The sequence below is a fragment of the Myotis davidii genome, unplaced genomic scaffold (genome assembly GCF_000327345.1).
Source record: "Myotis davidii unplaced genomic scaffold, ASM32734v1 scaffold242, whole genome shotgun sequence".
Taxonomy (NCBI): domain Eukaryota; kingdom Metazoa; phylum Chordata; class Mammalia; order Chiroptera; family Vespertilionidae; genus Myotis; species Myotis davidii.
The window spans coordinates 3,219,263-3,236,591 of record NW_006295821.1 but is presented as its reverse complement, the minus strand read 5'-3'; the positions used below and the strand labels follow the sequence as shown (position 1 = coordinate 3,236,591).

The 17,329-nt window shown below is 36.0% G+C and overlaps 1 protein-coding gene across 1 annotated transcript in view; it reads left to right on the top strand.

Annotated features, from left to right (window-relative positions):
• MYO16 (myosin XVI) overlaps positions 1 to 17,329 on the top strand; it is a 439,204-nt gene that overhangs the window by 128,936 nt on the left and 292,939 nt on the right. Inside the window, exons 12-13 of the mRNA XM_006770695.2 lie at positions 2,560 to 2,625; positions 13,911 to 14,038. Of these exons, the coding sequence (XP_006770758.1) occupies positions 2,560 to 2,625; positions 13,911 to 14,038 (194 nt within the window). The remainder of the gene's footprint in view (positions 1 to 2,559; positions 2,626 to 13,910; positions 14,039 to 17,329) is intronic.

Here is a 17,329-nt window from a genome sequence, read left to right as displayed (position 1 = left end):
AGCACCCTGCCTTGATCTGGCACCTCCGCTCACCTGCTCCACCATCCAGCCATGGCCGACATCCACCAAATCCTGTTCTCTGCTGCCTGCTGTGGACACCCACCATGTTCCGTGCGTGCCCCCTGGTGGTCAGCGCACATCATAGCGACCGGTTGTTTGGTTGTTTTGCCGTTCAGTCTATTTGCATACTAGGGTTATATATATGTAAAATCCTAAGTTACTGTTACAACTGGTTGACCAGTTGCTATGATGCACACTGACCACCAGGGGGCAGACACTCAATGCAGGAGCTGCCCCCTGATGGTCAGTGCGCTCCCACAGCCAACCTCCCATGGCCCCTCCCCTCATCCCTTAGCCACTCCCCCATTGGCCCTGGTGGGGGACCCAGTCTGCCAACCTCCCGCAGCCCCTCCCCCTGTTGGCCAGTCCACCAAGATAGGATTCAATTGCTGGCCAGGCCGAGGGACCCCACCGTGCATGCATTTGTGCACCGGGCCTCTAGTAAATATTACTGTTATAAACTATCTTATGTCTTTTTGGAGGCACACATAGATAAGTATTTCGGTGGGGCATTTACAGTGGGGCCTTGACTTACGAGTGTCCCGACGAATGAGTTTTTCAAGATACGAGCCGTCTCTTGACCGATTTTTTGCTTTGAGTTGCGAGCTAAAATTCGGGTTATGAGCCAGCTTCAGATACCCCGCCGCTAGTTGGTGCAGCAAACGTCTCAGTGAACACCACAACATCAGCCCAGCATCACATGTCTCACTTGTTCACTTTAAGATTTGACATACGAGTAATTTGAGTTACGAGCTCCGTCACAGAATGAATTAAACTCGTAAGTCAAGGCCCCACTGTACCTAGAACTGTCTCATTTTTGTATCCAGGAGAAAAAGGTCTCAATATTTTATCATTCAGCACATTGTTTGTGGTAGCGATGCCATGTGTAGTTACTTTTTATTTGATTAAGAAAGATCTATTGAATTATTAGGTTTCATAGTTACTGTTTTTAAATCAAAAGTGGTCATTAAATGTATTTAAAGTTTTTTTTCAGCATTTAGTGAGACCATCATGTGGCTTTTGTTCTTTACTTCTTAGTAATATGAGCTGATCTTCTAATGTGAAGCCAACATTACATTACTAGAATAAAGTTTATTTGGTTGAAATCTATTATCTGTTGAATGTATTATTGCAATTCAGTTTGTCAATATTTTTGTTCAGAATTTTTGCATGTATTTTAATGAGAGAGAATAGCCTGTATTTTTTCTTTCAATTTACTAGTTATGTTTTTAATATCAAGCTTATGCAGGCCTCTTAAAGTGAAATGTTTTTTCTTCTGTTATTTTCTTGAATTATTTGTATAAGATTTGTTTATTTTTGTACTTCAATGTTGGGAAGAATTCACCAGAGAGAGAAGTCTAAGTTTTCTTTGTGGAAAGGTATTTTACGTATTTCTCTTTTAGATGTTTGCTGATTATATAGGTATCCATTATTAATTTCTGTCTTAATTTTACCATGATCAGAGAATATACTCTGTGTGACTCAAGTCTTTTAAATGTAATGAAACTAGTCTATGCAGTTTCTGGTAACATTATTCAATTGGTCAACTTGCTGATTATTTATTCCAAAAATTTGTCTGCTTATTCATGAGTTACTAAGAAAAAAACCTGTTAAAATTCCTCACTATCATTGTGAATTCATGGTTTTCTTTTAACAGCTGTTGCTGCTTCAGATATTTTATCCTAGATTTCAATCTCATAGAAATTTAGACTTGCATATCTTTCTGATTGCTTTATTTTATCGTTGTGAAATGTCCCTTTTTATCACTGGTACTGGTTCTTACCTTAAAGTATATTTTCTATTAATTGAGTGTTGCTAAACCACTTTTTTTGCTGTTATTGTTTGAGTGGATATTTTGCTTCATATTTAACTTTTAAATGTATTATCCTTTATATGTAAAGTGTTTTCTCTTTAGAGTAGCACACAGTATTTAAATCCAGTTATAACTTTTTTTTTTTTAAATTGAGAATATTTAGTAGCTTTACATTTGATGCAAGTACTGATGTATTTGGGTTTAAATCTATACTTTATTATTTGGTATCTATTTGTTTCATCTGTTTTATGTGCCTTTTATATCATTACTTGTCCTTTTAGTTAAAGGTATCTTCATTTCCTTTATCAACTTCTCAGTTATGCATTTTATTATTATTCTATAGCAACGTAGAACTCATTACTACTCCATTTACTTCCTCCATTATATTTTGCCATGTGTTTTAATTTTATATTTTTTTATTCAGTCTGGTTCTCATAAAAACACTTTAAGATTAGTTCTCAGAATCTAATTATTTCACCTTTTTTTTGTGTGTTCAGTGGAACAAACATATTAGCTTGATTTTATTTGAATTTCACTTGTCTATTTCTTTATTTATAAAGTTAAAACAATTAACAAAATGTTAAGAGCATAGTTTTTACTTATTTTTCATATTGTAGAGTGATTTTTAACTTTAAATGTGCTATTTATATGGGTCAAACACTATTTATATCTTTTTCCTTTAACAGACTTTCATTGGGGACATCCTCTTACTTGTTAATCCATTCAAGGAGCTTCCAATTTATTCCACCATGGTGAGTATAAAATTTAAAATACCATTTAACAGTGTAGAATAGTACTCACCAGACAATCCTGTTTGTATCAAATGACCTATTAAGGAGAAAAATCATAACAATAGGTAAAGTCAAAATTTTCAGAAAGTTCTAAATTAAGTTTTTGTATAATGATTCTCTTCATTTTTAATCTTTAACTATTTTGGCATTCAATTATTCATAATACTAATTTTTAATGTTTTTAACATTTTGAGTGATTTTTTCCATTTTATACGTTGGCAATTTAAGTCTTCTGACTTTTTGAAGTCAATTTTCTAGTAATTCATTATTTGTTTTAATATTTGCAAAGAAATCTCTTGACTTTAAATTTTTTTCAAATATATATTTATTGTCTGTTCAATTGATTTCTTTTTCTTTTTATTATTTCCTTCTACTTCCTTTGAGTTTAATTTGATAGTTGTTTAAGTTGTAAAGTTCTGTCATTGATTGTTTGCCTTTCTGAATCCATATTTGAGGCTTTTTATTTTGCTTTCAGCACAACTTTACTAAATTCTACATCTTTGATATTTCATAATTTTATTTATTCAGTTAAAGATATCTGTTTCCTGTTATGAGTTTTTTCTTTGTTGTTTGAATTTTATAAAAATATAAACTTATTTTTTCTATTTTCTACATTGCTTCACTTTAATCTACATTCTGGTTAGTAGAATGACTAGGTTAATTCTCTCTTCTGTTATTTACTGAACCTTTTATTTATAGAGGCTAGGATGGTATTGCCTTCTTCCAAAGAAATTTTGATGTGTTTTGTCCTAGTGGATATATAAATTATAGCAGATGGTCTTGACACTAGTAGAGTTCTTTTACTTCATGTTTGCTCTTGTGTATAAGCCAGGCCCTCTTAACGGTCTCAATTGAGAAGTCAGGATGATGTCCACCGAGGCTTTCCTTTGTTACTAAGACCTGAACTTGAAATTGTGTCTTCCTAGCAGTGTTAAACTGCTGAACTCTCTGCTTCACTCTTTAGACACTTACATTTAGTTTCTATGAGGCATGTGAGCTTTATTCTGCAAAGTGGTAATGTGCTATGAGAAAAAGGTAGGCAGAAGATCCTGTTTGGTTCAGTGCATTTTGACATTCTCTAAGATCTTTTTTCCTTAAGTCTTTGCTGCTTTGGTGATCTTCAGAGGCCTCCAATTAGGAGTTTAATTTGTATTTTTATCCAGCTCTTATATTAGTAGTTGTTCATGGCAAGATCATTAGTCTGTTTCCAACTACTTTATTATAGCTACAATAAAATAGGCCATTTCTATTTTTATTGCATTGGTGTCAGAAGATCATTTGCCTTCAAATATCTAAGCTTGGTTAAAATTGCATTATTTTTAATTCTGTACATGTCTTTCATATATATATATATATATGTATATATATATATATATAAAATTTAAAGTTAACTATTGATAACTATTGATGTATTGTTCCTTGTTTATGTTATAGTGTCACATTTAATTGTAGAGTGAACAAGAATCTTACGGTGAGACAAAAGTGAGTTTTAAGTAATTCAGTTATATAATTTAGATGCTTCCATGGATCTAGAGGTAAAATTCTAAGTCTCAGGGAAAATTTACATAAATTTTGTAATATGGCATTATCTGTCATATTATATTGTATTTTGTAATGGAATAAATCTGATATTTTGTGGTTTGTTTTTTGGGTATAAACACTATGGCAGTTCTATAGCTTTAAATAATATGTGGTATTTGCAGTTCTTTCAGAAATACATGCTAGCAGATAAAAGAAGAGAAACACGAAGAGACATATTTCTTTATCAATATAGGAACGAATATAATGCATTGAGATTTTTGCCAGAACACTTCATTAAAATTTTAAATGGCAAATACAATTTATAAATTATGGGTATCATACTCTATATCCATCCATTTACAGCTGATTCTGATATACTAGTAGGATATAAAAGAAAAATAAATATATTTTGATAAAATATACACTGATACAAAGTTTACAGTAAAAATTTAATAGGTTATAATGAAACTTTACAGTTCTTGATGCTTTGAAGTTCATGTATATTAGAATCAAATAGTTTATACTCCCCTTGTATACAAGTAATAACCCATGAAATTACAGATCTTAGGTAGAAACAAGGATTTAATTTTTAGGTTGAATTAGTGGGCATCCTGTGTAGGAATATTAGTACCTTGTAATTTAAAATCAGCTACGCATGTACTGAACCATGCTTAAATTATCTCATTGTTCTATGGACGCACAATAGAAAGTTCCATTTGTGTGTGTGTATCTATTGATTATATTTATGTGTATGTTTATTCTTTCACATCATAAATTTAGCTTAGTTTTGTTTCTTCCAGTGTTGATTAGTTTAATAAAAGTAAAAAGAAAATGTTGAGTATGATCTATAAAGATTATACAAACCAAGAGAATGACTTCTATGTTTCATGTTGAAAAATAAAAGACCAGATCTATGCCATCTGTGTCTTACTTTTATTTTGTTACCAGTACTATTAACTGTGTTATATTAAGCCTTTGCATAATATTCATTTCTTATCTAGTAGGTCATTAATCATGGATGTAGAACACCCTTTGCGGCAAACTTCATTTTGAGACTGATGTGAACACATGACAGCAAACAGCCCTGCCCATTAGATGGCTTGCTGCCCTAAGCAATGTTGATCTGATGCTAACAACCGCTGGGGAGAAGTGGTGCTGAGGGGGCCAGTAGGCAGACAGTTCTAAATGAAGCGTAATCAACAGGGAAAGGTTAATTATTATGCTGCCTATTTATGCTGAAGACAAGTATCATCACTCATTTCAAGCACGTAAGAGGTAGGGGAGAAGGAGAAAATCGAAAAGTAGGCAGATCTTTCTGAATAGGCTTACAAAAAAAGCAGGCTTATAATTAGGGACAAGAATGCCTTATAAAACCAACAAATATTTCTTTAGTCTATTAAATATAACATGTTGTGTTAGATATTTACAGATGCTGAGTAAGAGTCTCTGTAATTAACTATATAGACATTCTAGAAGCAAAATACGAAATAAATAAGTAACTAAAAATAATCACAGACTCCACTTAGAGCTGAGGATGGAAAAATACCTGCATTGGAGATGTACACTATTCACTGACATGTTGAAAGGTTAGAATGGATGAAATCTTAGGTTCAGAAGGGCATTACATGGGAAAGAAATGAGTCTGGGGCAAATCTTAAAAGAATGATTAGGATTCTGATGAGGGGAAACAGAGTTATATTTTGGAGAATTGTTTAGAGGAAATGGAGTTGAAAAAATAAAGGCCATTTAGAGAAATGTACAGATCAATTTCATAAATTAAGAAGGTAAAAATGCTAAATAATTAAAAATTTAGGCCTAGATTATAAAGCTAAATTAAAGACTTAGGGTTTTATTTTTCAGAAAATAAAGAACTATTGGGAAAAAATTGTATATTAAGTGTGTTTGTTTCCATCAGTTTAAGGAGAGGAGATATTTAGGCAAGAAGATTAGTTAGTAGATATTGAAATAATCTAATAATAAGTTTATCAGGGCCTAATATGGGAACTCTGATAATGGGGAAAAGGCAGGCATTGAGTGAGTCTGCAAAGACAGTAAATAGTATTCAAAGATCAATTTTATATGGAATGAATAGAAGCAGAGAAGATCAATTGATACAGGCTTTGAATTTGTGAGTCTGGGAGAGTAAGGGTATTGCTAACGAAGAAAGTTAAAGAAAAATAAAGGAGTTCATAAGAAAAACCAGGTTCAGGGAAACATATTCAGTTTATGGAGGTTAAATTGAAGTAGTGTTGAGACTCTTTTGCAGGCAAGATTAGGAATGATTCCTATAGATATTTCATTTTGTGAAATTTCCAGGATTCATATCATGTTTAAGATTAAGGTAGAAAAATAGTAGAAAATGAAGGAGGATTGGGAGGGGAGAGAGAGGGGCAGGCAACCATCTTTGGTGGCAACTAAAGTGCTGGGGTCCAGCCCCAGAGGGTCCAGGGGTCCCCAAAGGTGTGGACGGAGTCGGCGAAGAAGGAATGGCACGGAGACAGCGTTCAGTTGATCAGCAGACTTGCCAGGATCTCTAGCCACAATCTCCAGCCAAGTTCTGGTTAGGATCTCCAGCCAAGTTCTGTGTCAAGGAAATAACTGAAGGAGATTTTCCTGTTCTGTGGCCTAAGTAAAGGTTATGTCCTTTTAGCCTTGCTGGTGGTCTTCCTTGGGACTGCCCTGCATTGGCAGATTTTTAGGGGTATAGGCTTTGGTACTTTCTCTGATGGGTAGACCCCTGGGGATGTGGGTAGACCCCTGGGGATGGTGGGTAGACCCCTGGGGATGTGGGCCTAACAAGTCCTAAATTTATTGCTAACAGTCTTAGTCTAAGTTCCTCAGAAGTAGTACACGGTATTTCTGTAACTCTAGGGGGTTTTACTGATTTATTCCCTTTCCTAGTCCTGTTAATCCCTAACTCCAGGGAGAAATCCCTACGTGGGGAAACAACCTATCTCAGAGAGGTGGCCTTGGTTAAAACACAGCGCCAAGAAGGTGAGCAAACATATTAAGAACAGTATGCCATATATGCCAGGTCCCTTGAAACAGCAAGGATGGACCGGCTCCCAGCACTAAAGAACTAGGTCAAATGCATTGGCAAAGTTAGTAATCAGAAAACCAATGAACATGTGAATGTCATGGGAACAAATGCTTGAGCAGTGAATATTCATTCGTCTCCCACACATTGATTTTAGACCTTTCTTGGATATTTCTCATTATTATTTTTCCTATGGAGTCCACAGACCAAGGATGCATCACCTTGAAATCTCAACATGCAAAATGATGACACCATTCAGGATAAAAGACCTGTGGGTAATTTTTCAAGGTTATATTTTTGACTGTGCAGTCTTTGGTCATCCTCTAAGTGCCAGTGAGATTAAGCTTTCCCGATATGTAATATGGCATCTTATATGGGATTCCAGGTTAGGACTTCACTTAATTTTAGATTCTGTTTGCTGCTGGTCTCCTGATATTCCCATTGCCAGACATGTTGGGTTTGGCAAGTAGCTAGAGTGGCTGAACAGGGTTTTGTAGCTATGGAGTAGCAGGGCTGGGAGAGAATGCCAGTAGCTGGCATTGTTTAGGGTTTGTTATTACATGGTAGGCCTGCTACAAAGGGCTTTACATACATCATCACATTTCATCAAAAGGCAACCCAATCAGTGTAAGAATAATCCTTTCCACTTTGCAGATGAATAAACTGATACTTAAAGAGATTAAATATACTTTCTAAAGTTTTCTCATGAGTGCCAGAGACAGAATTTACATCCAGGTCATGTGACCCCATTGCAAATGCATGCTAGACTACTCTGAGACAAGTGCTGAGCCCAGAGGAATATAGATTTAATAAAAATATGTGGTCCTTTGAACAATACATTTTTTCTAAGGGTGTCATCTATTTATAGGTATATAAATAACAAACAGAAAATCCAGTCAGGCAAGTAGAGTTACATAATCATGCTATAGTGTGAAACTAGCATAATAGTCTATGCCAACTCAAGCTATTGGCATGGGGGGCTTCCACTGGTTACCAGGATCCTGACACTAGGGGCCTGTGAATGGCCCACACATAAGGTATGGAACCGCATGACCGGCTTCAGAAATCAGGATGTGGCAGAATCTGCCATCGCCTGGCAGTTTATTCAGAGGCATCATGCACCGTGGAAAACAGGAGGGAAATTTATCCATAAAGAAAGGTCTTATTCATTGGAGAGTCCAGCAAAGGCTAGAGATAATCACAAATGAAGATGATATAATGTCATCTCATCCATAAGATAAAAAAGAGCACATAAAATTTCCACTGACCAGAAACCTCTTGTTCCAAAATGGTACAGATGGGGAGATAGTAAGGTGAAGTGGAGAGAGGCAGCCTGTGGGAAAGGCAGTGTCTTACCCTGCTGATACCTGCTTGACCGAATGAGAATGAGTGATAATATTGTTACTGATAATGACAGCTAATATAAAGTTAGATGGCTTGTTGCCACTCAGAACAACTAGAACTTATTTATTGAAAATATTCCAGGTTTGACAGAAATAACTAAATAAAAAGGGGTGCAATATATATATATATATATGTATATATATATATATATATATATATATACATACATACATACACACACATACATACATACACACACACTTATAAAGCATAGAATTAGCATCAAGCAAAGTATTATCAGGTGGGAGCAATGGACTATTCTACAATAAAAACTAAAATTGCATGAAAAGGAGATTTGCAAGAAAAGGGGACTGAGAAAGGTTACTAGTTTGGTTATCATGAAAAAAATTTATTTAGACACTCAGGATCCTTTACCACATCTAATTTCTAGTAAAACGTAGCCTAAAGAGAAGAGGTAATCCCAAACAGGTGTGAATAAGCAGAGTAGGGATGTGAATGCATTCTTCGTACCATTTATGCTCCTGGATCTCCATGTCTCGCCGTTGTTTATAGCATCTAATGAAATCCTCAGCAGAATTTTCCAAAACAGGTTAAGTTTAAAAGTATTTTGCCAAAATTAGATTAAGGTTTGTGTTGGACTTGGGGAGAAGAGAAAGAGTGCTGTTGCAACTTTTCAAAAAGAACAGAAATTTGTCCTAAAAGAAAAGGAAGCCAGAACTTCCTTTCAAATCATTCAAATCATTTTAACGTTCATTTTTAATTTGGGAATGCATCAGAACACAAAAAGTTCAAGTATAATACAATAGACAATTGTATGTACACCACCACGTGAATCTCATTTCTTTTAAAAATATTTTAAATAAAAATGCATTGTTTCACATACTGCAACTTTAGAGATGTGACAAGAAGACATTGTTTTCCAGTTTAAGTGTAACATATATTTTCACGGTAGTACAGAAAATAGATATGCTTTAATGAGTTGGTGTCTTAGTTTATATGACATAGTGTATTATGAACTAAGTTCCACCTCAGCTTATTTCTTTTATAAGCAATCACAATTACTGCCCTGTAATTATTATATGCTCATCTAATCTTTTGTATATTCACTATACATAAGCACTATACATATGCAATAAAAATGCATATACTGTTATTTTCTATTTAAATTCACTCAGAAGACATATTAGCTATATCCTTTTAAAATATTTATTAGTCCTTCTGCTTTTAAATATTTTTTTCACGTTAAAAGATGTAGTGTAGCCCTAGCTGGTTTAGCTCAGTGGATAGAGTGTTGGCCTGTGGACTGAAGGTTCCTGGGTTCGATTCTAGCCAAAGGCACATGCCCAGGTTGCGGGCTCGATCACTCCTAGTAGAGGGCATGCAAGAGACAGCCAATCAATGCTTTTCTCTCATCATTGATGTTTTTATCTCTCTATTTCTCTCCCTTCCTCTCTGAAATCAGTAAAAATATATGTATAAAAAAAGGTTTAGGTCTAGTTCGGTGATGGCGAACCGTTTGAGCTCGGTGTGTCAGCATTTTGAAAAACCCGAACTTAACTCTGGTGCCGTGTCACAAATAGAAATTTTTTGATATTTGCAACCATAGTAAAACAAAGATTTATATTTTTGATATTTAGTTTATATATTTAAATGCCATTTAACAAAGAAAAATCAACAAAAAAATGAGTTCACGTGTCACCTCTGACACATGTGTCATAGATTCGCCATTACTGATCTAGTTAGTTTATTCTAAATGTCCTATAGTATTTTAATTATTAAAACACAGTCATATGGTGGTGGCTGCAGAAGCTTCCAACTTTGAGCTGGGCCCACAGCTTCTGCACAAAATAATTGATGGCATTTGTGGCTGAATTTATCCTGTCTACTAGGATAATCAGAGTGTTTGGGATTCCACAGACTAGAATATATTATATATGTTCTGGAATATATTACCAAATTTTTCAAAGCTGAAGTTGTTAAAATGTATCTGATGAGGAGTTATCTCAGCAATTGAATCAGTCAAATTCATTTAGTCAAGATGCTATCATGAAACGCTTGAAAAGTAGAAAAGATGAAATTAATCAGGCTTGGTTAGAAGAAATAGTTGATATTTCCTCTGCACAGTTGCAGGATTTTGATTGGCACTTACAACTTACACTTTCTTGTGACAAGATTGCTACATTACAAACTCAACTTTTAGACCTTCACTTAAACATAAAATAAAATGAAGTCAAACTGTATTCTGTTGAAATAAATAAAGAGTTGCAGACTCTAATAAATCCTTGGAAGCAGCTAATGAGGTCATCCTGCAGTTGAAATAACTGGAAATGATGAATATCACCAACATTATCCACTTCCATTGCTACAACTGATATGACAGAGTGAATACTGTGTTCAGAAAACATACAATATATTATAATATCAAGCTGAGAAAACAGCCCAGTTGAGATTACAAAGATAAAAATGTATTCAACTTCCCTAAAGGACAGGAAATTACATGGTTGACAGGAAATAAACCTCCACCACTAACTAGCCATATGACCTAGGAGCACTAAAACTTTACATCAGTTTCTATATCTATAAAAAGAAGATGATTATCATACCCAATTCCTGGGTTTCTGGGAGGAATGGATAAGAGAGTGAGTATAAAGCATTAAGAACAGCAGCAAGCCCATAACAAGTATAAGCCATCATTACTAGTATTAACTATCTATAATAAATGTGCTCATATTTTATGTGTAATATATTTCCTTATTATTTGAAACTAGAGGCCCGGTGCACGAAATTCATGCACTGGGGGGGGGGGTGTCCCTCAGCCCAGACCTCACCTTTTCACAGTCTGGGACCCCTTGGGGGATGTCTGACTGCTGGCTTAGGTCCAATCAGGCTTAAGCCAGCAGTCAGACATCCCTTTTCACTCCCTAAACACTCCCCTGCCAGCCTGATCAACACCTAACTGCTCTCCTGCTGGCCCGGTTGCCCCCAACTACCCTCCCCTGTTGGACTGGTTGCCCCCAACTGCCCTCCCCTGCTGGCCTGATCACTCATAACTGCCCTCCCCTGTCGGCCATCTTGTGACCACATGGGGGTGGCCATCTTGTGAGAGAGTGTGACAGTCAATTTGCATATTACCTTTTTATTATATAGATGACACTGCCTGCTTACCAGAGTTTCTGCATCTTTTCTCATATTTCTTGGCCATTTTTTTTTTCCATTTATATTCTTGACCCAATTTTTTTTTCTTTCATTTCCAGGTTTCTCATTGATTTCTAAGAATCATTTAGAAAATACTGATAATTGGTTATTTGCATATTTCATTCTCTTCTCTGGTTTTGCTTAGACTTTTTGTTTTATTATTATAGTGTTTGTGGCTGAACAGGAGTTGTTAAATGCAATGTTGTGAGATTGACCCATCATTGCCATTATAAATGTGTTTGTGACCCTCATTTTCTTACCCAAATCATGATAGCACTATTCATATACTTTCCTAAATTATTTAAGTTTTGCTCTGTCTACTCAGTTGGTTAGAGCATTATCCCAATACACCAAGGTTGTGATTTGATCCCCAGTCAGGGCACATACAGCAATCAACCAATGAATAACCTAAATAAGTGGAACAACAAATCGATGTTCCTCTTTCTTTCGCTCCCTTTCTTCCTCTATCTCTCTTTAAAATCAATCAATAAATAAAAAATGTTAAAAGTAAATTATTTAAGCTCTGCTGTTTATATTTGTGACTTAGATTCATCTGGAATTTGTTTTTACATGTAGCATGATATAGAATTCAACGTTTGTTTCCTTTACAAATACATGCTCAGTTTTCTCAGCAATACCGTTTACTATACTGATCAGTGATGCAGAAACCTGCCATGTACCAATTCCCCATGCATGTGCATCTTGAGTTAGTTCTGTAGGGATCTCTTCCTCTAGTATCTGGGCCAGATCCACAGTGTTTAATGACTTTAGCTTTTTGAAATTTTTGTCGAGATATAATGCATATGGGAAAGTGCTCATTTCTAAGTGTACAGAATAATCAATGTTCCTGAGCTCTCAGATGCAAAGGTGACCAGCACTCCAGAAGCCTCACTCTTGCTCCTTTCTCATCACTGCTAACACCTTGCCCAAGGTCCCCCTGACCTGACCACGAACAGCCTAGATTACTTTGACCTGTTTTTGACCTTATGTAAATGGATCTTACAGTATATTCTCTAATGTACCTGATAGATTCCAGGCAGCATGATATTTTGCAAGATTCTAATTGTCTTATAACTACAGATTATTTATTCAACTGTCAATATTCTTTTCCTCTATAATTTTAAATAATGTAACACTAATGGAAAATTTGCAGACTAATAGTACTAACAACTTTTTTCCTCAACCATTTTCAAATAATTTGCTGGCATGTGGTTGTATCAAGGTTGAAGGCATTTCTGCAAACAAAGGCATTTTTTTTATCTACCCTCCATATAACCATCAAAAATAGGGAGTTTCTACAGAGGTACTGTCATCACCTGATGAATAGGCCTCCTGGGAGTTTTTGCCATTGTCCAGTAATGAGCAGATAGTTCACAGTCCAGGCCACCGTGCAGGGCACAAGGATGGATCCACCAGGCTCCCGAATCTTCAGTCTGGAGCAGTTCTTCAGTTTTCTATTGAACTTCCCAGTCTTGACATCTTTGAAGAAACAGGCCACTTATTTTATAAAGTAAAAATTGTTTGCCTGATATTTTTTCATGCCTCACAAGGCATTCTATCATTTCAGATGTATTCACATGTAAGTGGATTCATTAGAAACTCAAAAGTCATGAAAATACTGGCACTGAATCATCATGGCAGTAATCATAAATCACTGTCACTGAAATTAAGTTAATTAACAATTTGTTTTATGAGAAATTTATAAATGCATATGTGTTTCAATGGCAGCTGCCTTCTATTCAAATTAAAAATCCTTTCTACCTCCTGTGACTGAAAGTAGATGATGCAGAGAAATTGTATTTGATGGAAATTACCACTGTTTCTGTTCACTTCTTATTTACCTATTAAACGGGATTTTTGTGAGTTGCTCTTTTTAAAGACAGCCGAATAATTTAAAGCCTGTGAACCTAGTTATGAAGGATCAACTGTGTCTCCATTTTATCATTATGAATGCTCCCGATGTGCTGAAAAGGGGCATAATTTGACACATGCTCTGAAGTTACAAATGGGGTTCAAAATCGGAGATAAATTCACTTTCATGTTTTGGAGCGAAGTCAGCTGAGTCATGCGGGACAGTGTCCTGAAGCCTTCTTACAGAGATGTCTGTCTATGCCGCACTGTGTTCCAGGTCTCCCAGCTGTACCGGAGCAGCACGGGGCAGCCCTGCTCCTCGCTGCCACCCCACCTTTTCTCCTGTGCGGAGCGGGCCTTGCACCAGCTGTTCCAGGAGCAGCGGCCCCAGTGCTTCATTCTCAGGTAAACCCCTGCTGCACCCCATCCTGGGGCCTTGGCTGTAAAAATGTCTGCATCTGTTATGGTTCACATCTGTTTACTTCCTGGGCAGGTTGCAGTCCAGTATATCGTTGATTCCTTACAAAGGAGAAATGTCTTTGTTGTTGGAAATAGCCCCAAGTGTGGCTGGATCAATATCAGCAACTTAACCTGCAACTCAGTTCATTTTGAAGATTTACAGCCTCAAACCAGAGTGCTTTTGCTCTCAAACCTTAGAACACATGGGGGAGAAGAGCATCCGATGTTAGTGAACCTGTTCCACAGTTCTCCACATCGCGGTGCTGCCCAAAAAACAAAATAAAAATTCTTAGCTTGCAACTGTGGGTTTTCCCTCCTGCTTCTAGGTATTTACTTTTGCTCATATTTCACCAAAATTATACACTGTGAAGTATTTTTTTTAATTGAAATGTAATGGTAACATTAGCCCATAAATACGAAGATCAGGAGGATGATTTATATTGGAGTAAACATTCTTTATACAAAAAAAAAAATCTCACAGAGTTAGAGGTGAAATGTGATTATGTTTTGATACAAGATTAAATAAATATTTAGGCATCGCAATAAGATCTGCATTGAGAATCATGTTTGACATTAGAAGAAACCTCTAAAGGAGGGACTTCTATACTCGTGGCTTTCCCTGAGTTCTGACCCAGAGTGTTGGTTGAAAACTGACCCTGTAAATAAACCATTGCACACCTGCTGCCAAAGTGAAATGACGGCATGTAAAGAAGGAAAGCTGGAGAGAACGCAGAGACAATTTAAGTATTTAAATAAGCATTATTTATGTACTTTCACATTATCAATTTGATTAAAAAAATGTCATGGAGGTTCAGATTGATGGTGGCAAGCATTAGTGTTCTCATTTACATAACAACATATAAGTAAGTGGTTGTTTTCGCACTTGTTCCAAAACGTCCCTGGGTAAGGGAGGCACTGGAGGGTGGTCCCATCCATTCTTGAATCAAGCAGCTCTATGTTTATTTGCCTCATCTGTTGTGTTTTCTGGTCTTACTGTGACAAAAAGGGAACACTTTCAAAAAATTATGAGATTGCGAGGAATGTTTGGCAGTATTAACAATAATAACAAGTAATATGTATTGAGAAATTACTAAGTGCTAGATGCTTTCTATGTATTATCATATTCATCACTTTAGCAACCTATTGATAGGTATTATTATTACCACCATTTTTATATCAGGTGACTGAGTATTAGAAAGGTTAACTAATTAGCCTAGCATATTATAATTAGTAAATAGTGAATTGGGGATATGAGCCCAGTTATGTGAATTAATAAATGGTGATGTATGAACCACCTATTCTGAAAGAAAGATTTCTTTATTAAGTTTTAAGAGTATCACCTCTTCCTGGCATCCAGAATTGAAGAACAAATCTGTGATCACAAGGAATTATTTGCATAGTCATTCTGTCTTCTTTCAAGATTAGTGTTTTATGTAGCTTCTCTACCTCCTTGATCATCTTGACTAATATAAAAACTTTCTACATTTATAGTAATACATTAACATTAATACATTTAGAATTCAACTAAACACACTGCCTATAAAGTTCCCTTCTTTGGTGTCTATATGTCCCATAACTAGCATATGCAACAGACGATTTTTAAGATTTGGGATCAAAACCTATGTATTCCTAGAATAGGAATTCTGTAAGTTAGTGCTAGGCCAGGAAAATGTTATTTCCAAATTTTAATCTTACTTCTCATTTTGTTGGTAATATAGGCCCCAGTGACACACTAGGTTTTATCTTGAGGAAAGGTTTTTAATAATTCTCAGCTATTTTTCCTGGGCTATAATTGAGAGTCCGGAGTCTACCATGATCTGCCTTCCCTTTGACTTCCTAAAGCCTTGTGAGATGGTTTTAATTAATTGTTTGAACATCTGTGACAAATAGCCACTATCCTAACCCTATGCTGAGCAAATCTAAATTAATGTTATTTGCTGTACACATAAGTAGCTTGTGGGATAAGCAGTACAGGGTCCGCCTCTGTCATGAACAGATTTAGCATACAAGGCTGTTCAGATAAGCTGAAGCATTATTGTGGGACTCTGATTAGCATAACCCCAAATATCTGGTCAACTTCCAGTTTAACCATAGACTTAGATTTTGAGATAAAAAATATTTCTTGAAGAAGTTGAACTAGAAATTTTAGTTTTAAAGTGATTGCCCATGGAGCCAAGCCTGTCCTAACCCATCTCTCTCTTTTTTTTAAAAAATTTCCTTGTATTTTACTCAGTTTAAATGAAATGTGTCTATTTTTAGATTTTATAAGAGAGTTAAAATATGTGTGATTTTTTTTCTCTGACCTTCCCTGCTCCTCGTCTGGCAATGCAACTGTGGGAGCAGAGAGGGGACTCTGTGACCACTAGGTCAGCCCCATACCCTCACAGGCCTCCGTGTCTCCATATTCACAGCGGCTATTGCTGCCCCATTCACCACTCTGCACTCACCACCTATTTCAGCTTGCTTAACAGCAGCTCGGGGAATATTTATTGAATATTAATGCCAAATAAATGCTCCCTTCTATGCTACTCCTCCAAGGATCAGCTCAACTTCTGCCTCACCCAGACGTTGTCCCTAGTTCCCTGTAGGAGATATACTTGCTCCTTCACCCTTGGGTGCATTGCCCACTGCGTTTTAATTATGTGTCATTTCTGTGCATAGTGTTTATTGAGAGTATCCTGGGAAGCTAGCACAGGAAGTAGTGTTTTCACCTCTTTACCTCTGAAGCCTCTGGCATATAGTAGGTCCTTAGTGACTTTCATTTGAAAGAATGAGCAATATTTAAAAAAGGAAAATGGTATTTTCAAGATTTATTCCTGAGAATGCAAGCAAAATCTCTATTTGAAAAAAAAAAGATTCTTGAAACATCTAATCAGTTTGCTGGGAAGTAGATTTTTAGTAACGATAAATATAATTATAGAAATTAAATTTCCACCATGAAAGGTCTGGATTGCTTCTTCTCTGAAATTAGAAGGTTAAAGGCAAAGTTCTTTGAACTCAGAAAAGGAGCAGCTTGTTCTGTGCAGGTCACTGTCCCCTGCTCTGCGGAGGATGTGGGGGCGCTTGTTCTAAAAGTGGTGAAAATGTTTGCAGGCAGCATGGATAAGGGGAGAAGCATTTGTTAACAACCTGAGACCTGAATAAAGTAATGAAAGTTCAGCTTCTTTTCTGGAAAACCCCCTTTAATCAAATTCATTAGAACAAAACTTCAAGGGAAAAACCTGAGACAACACTAGT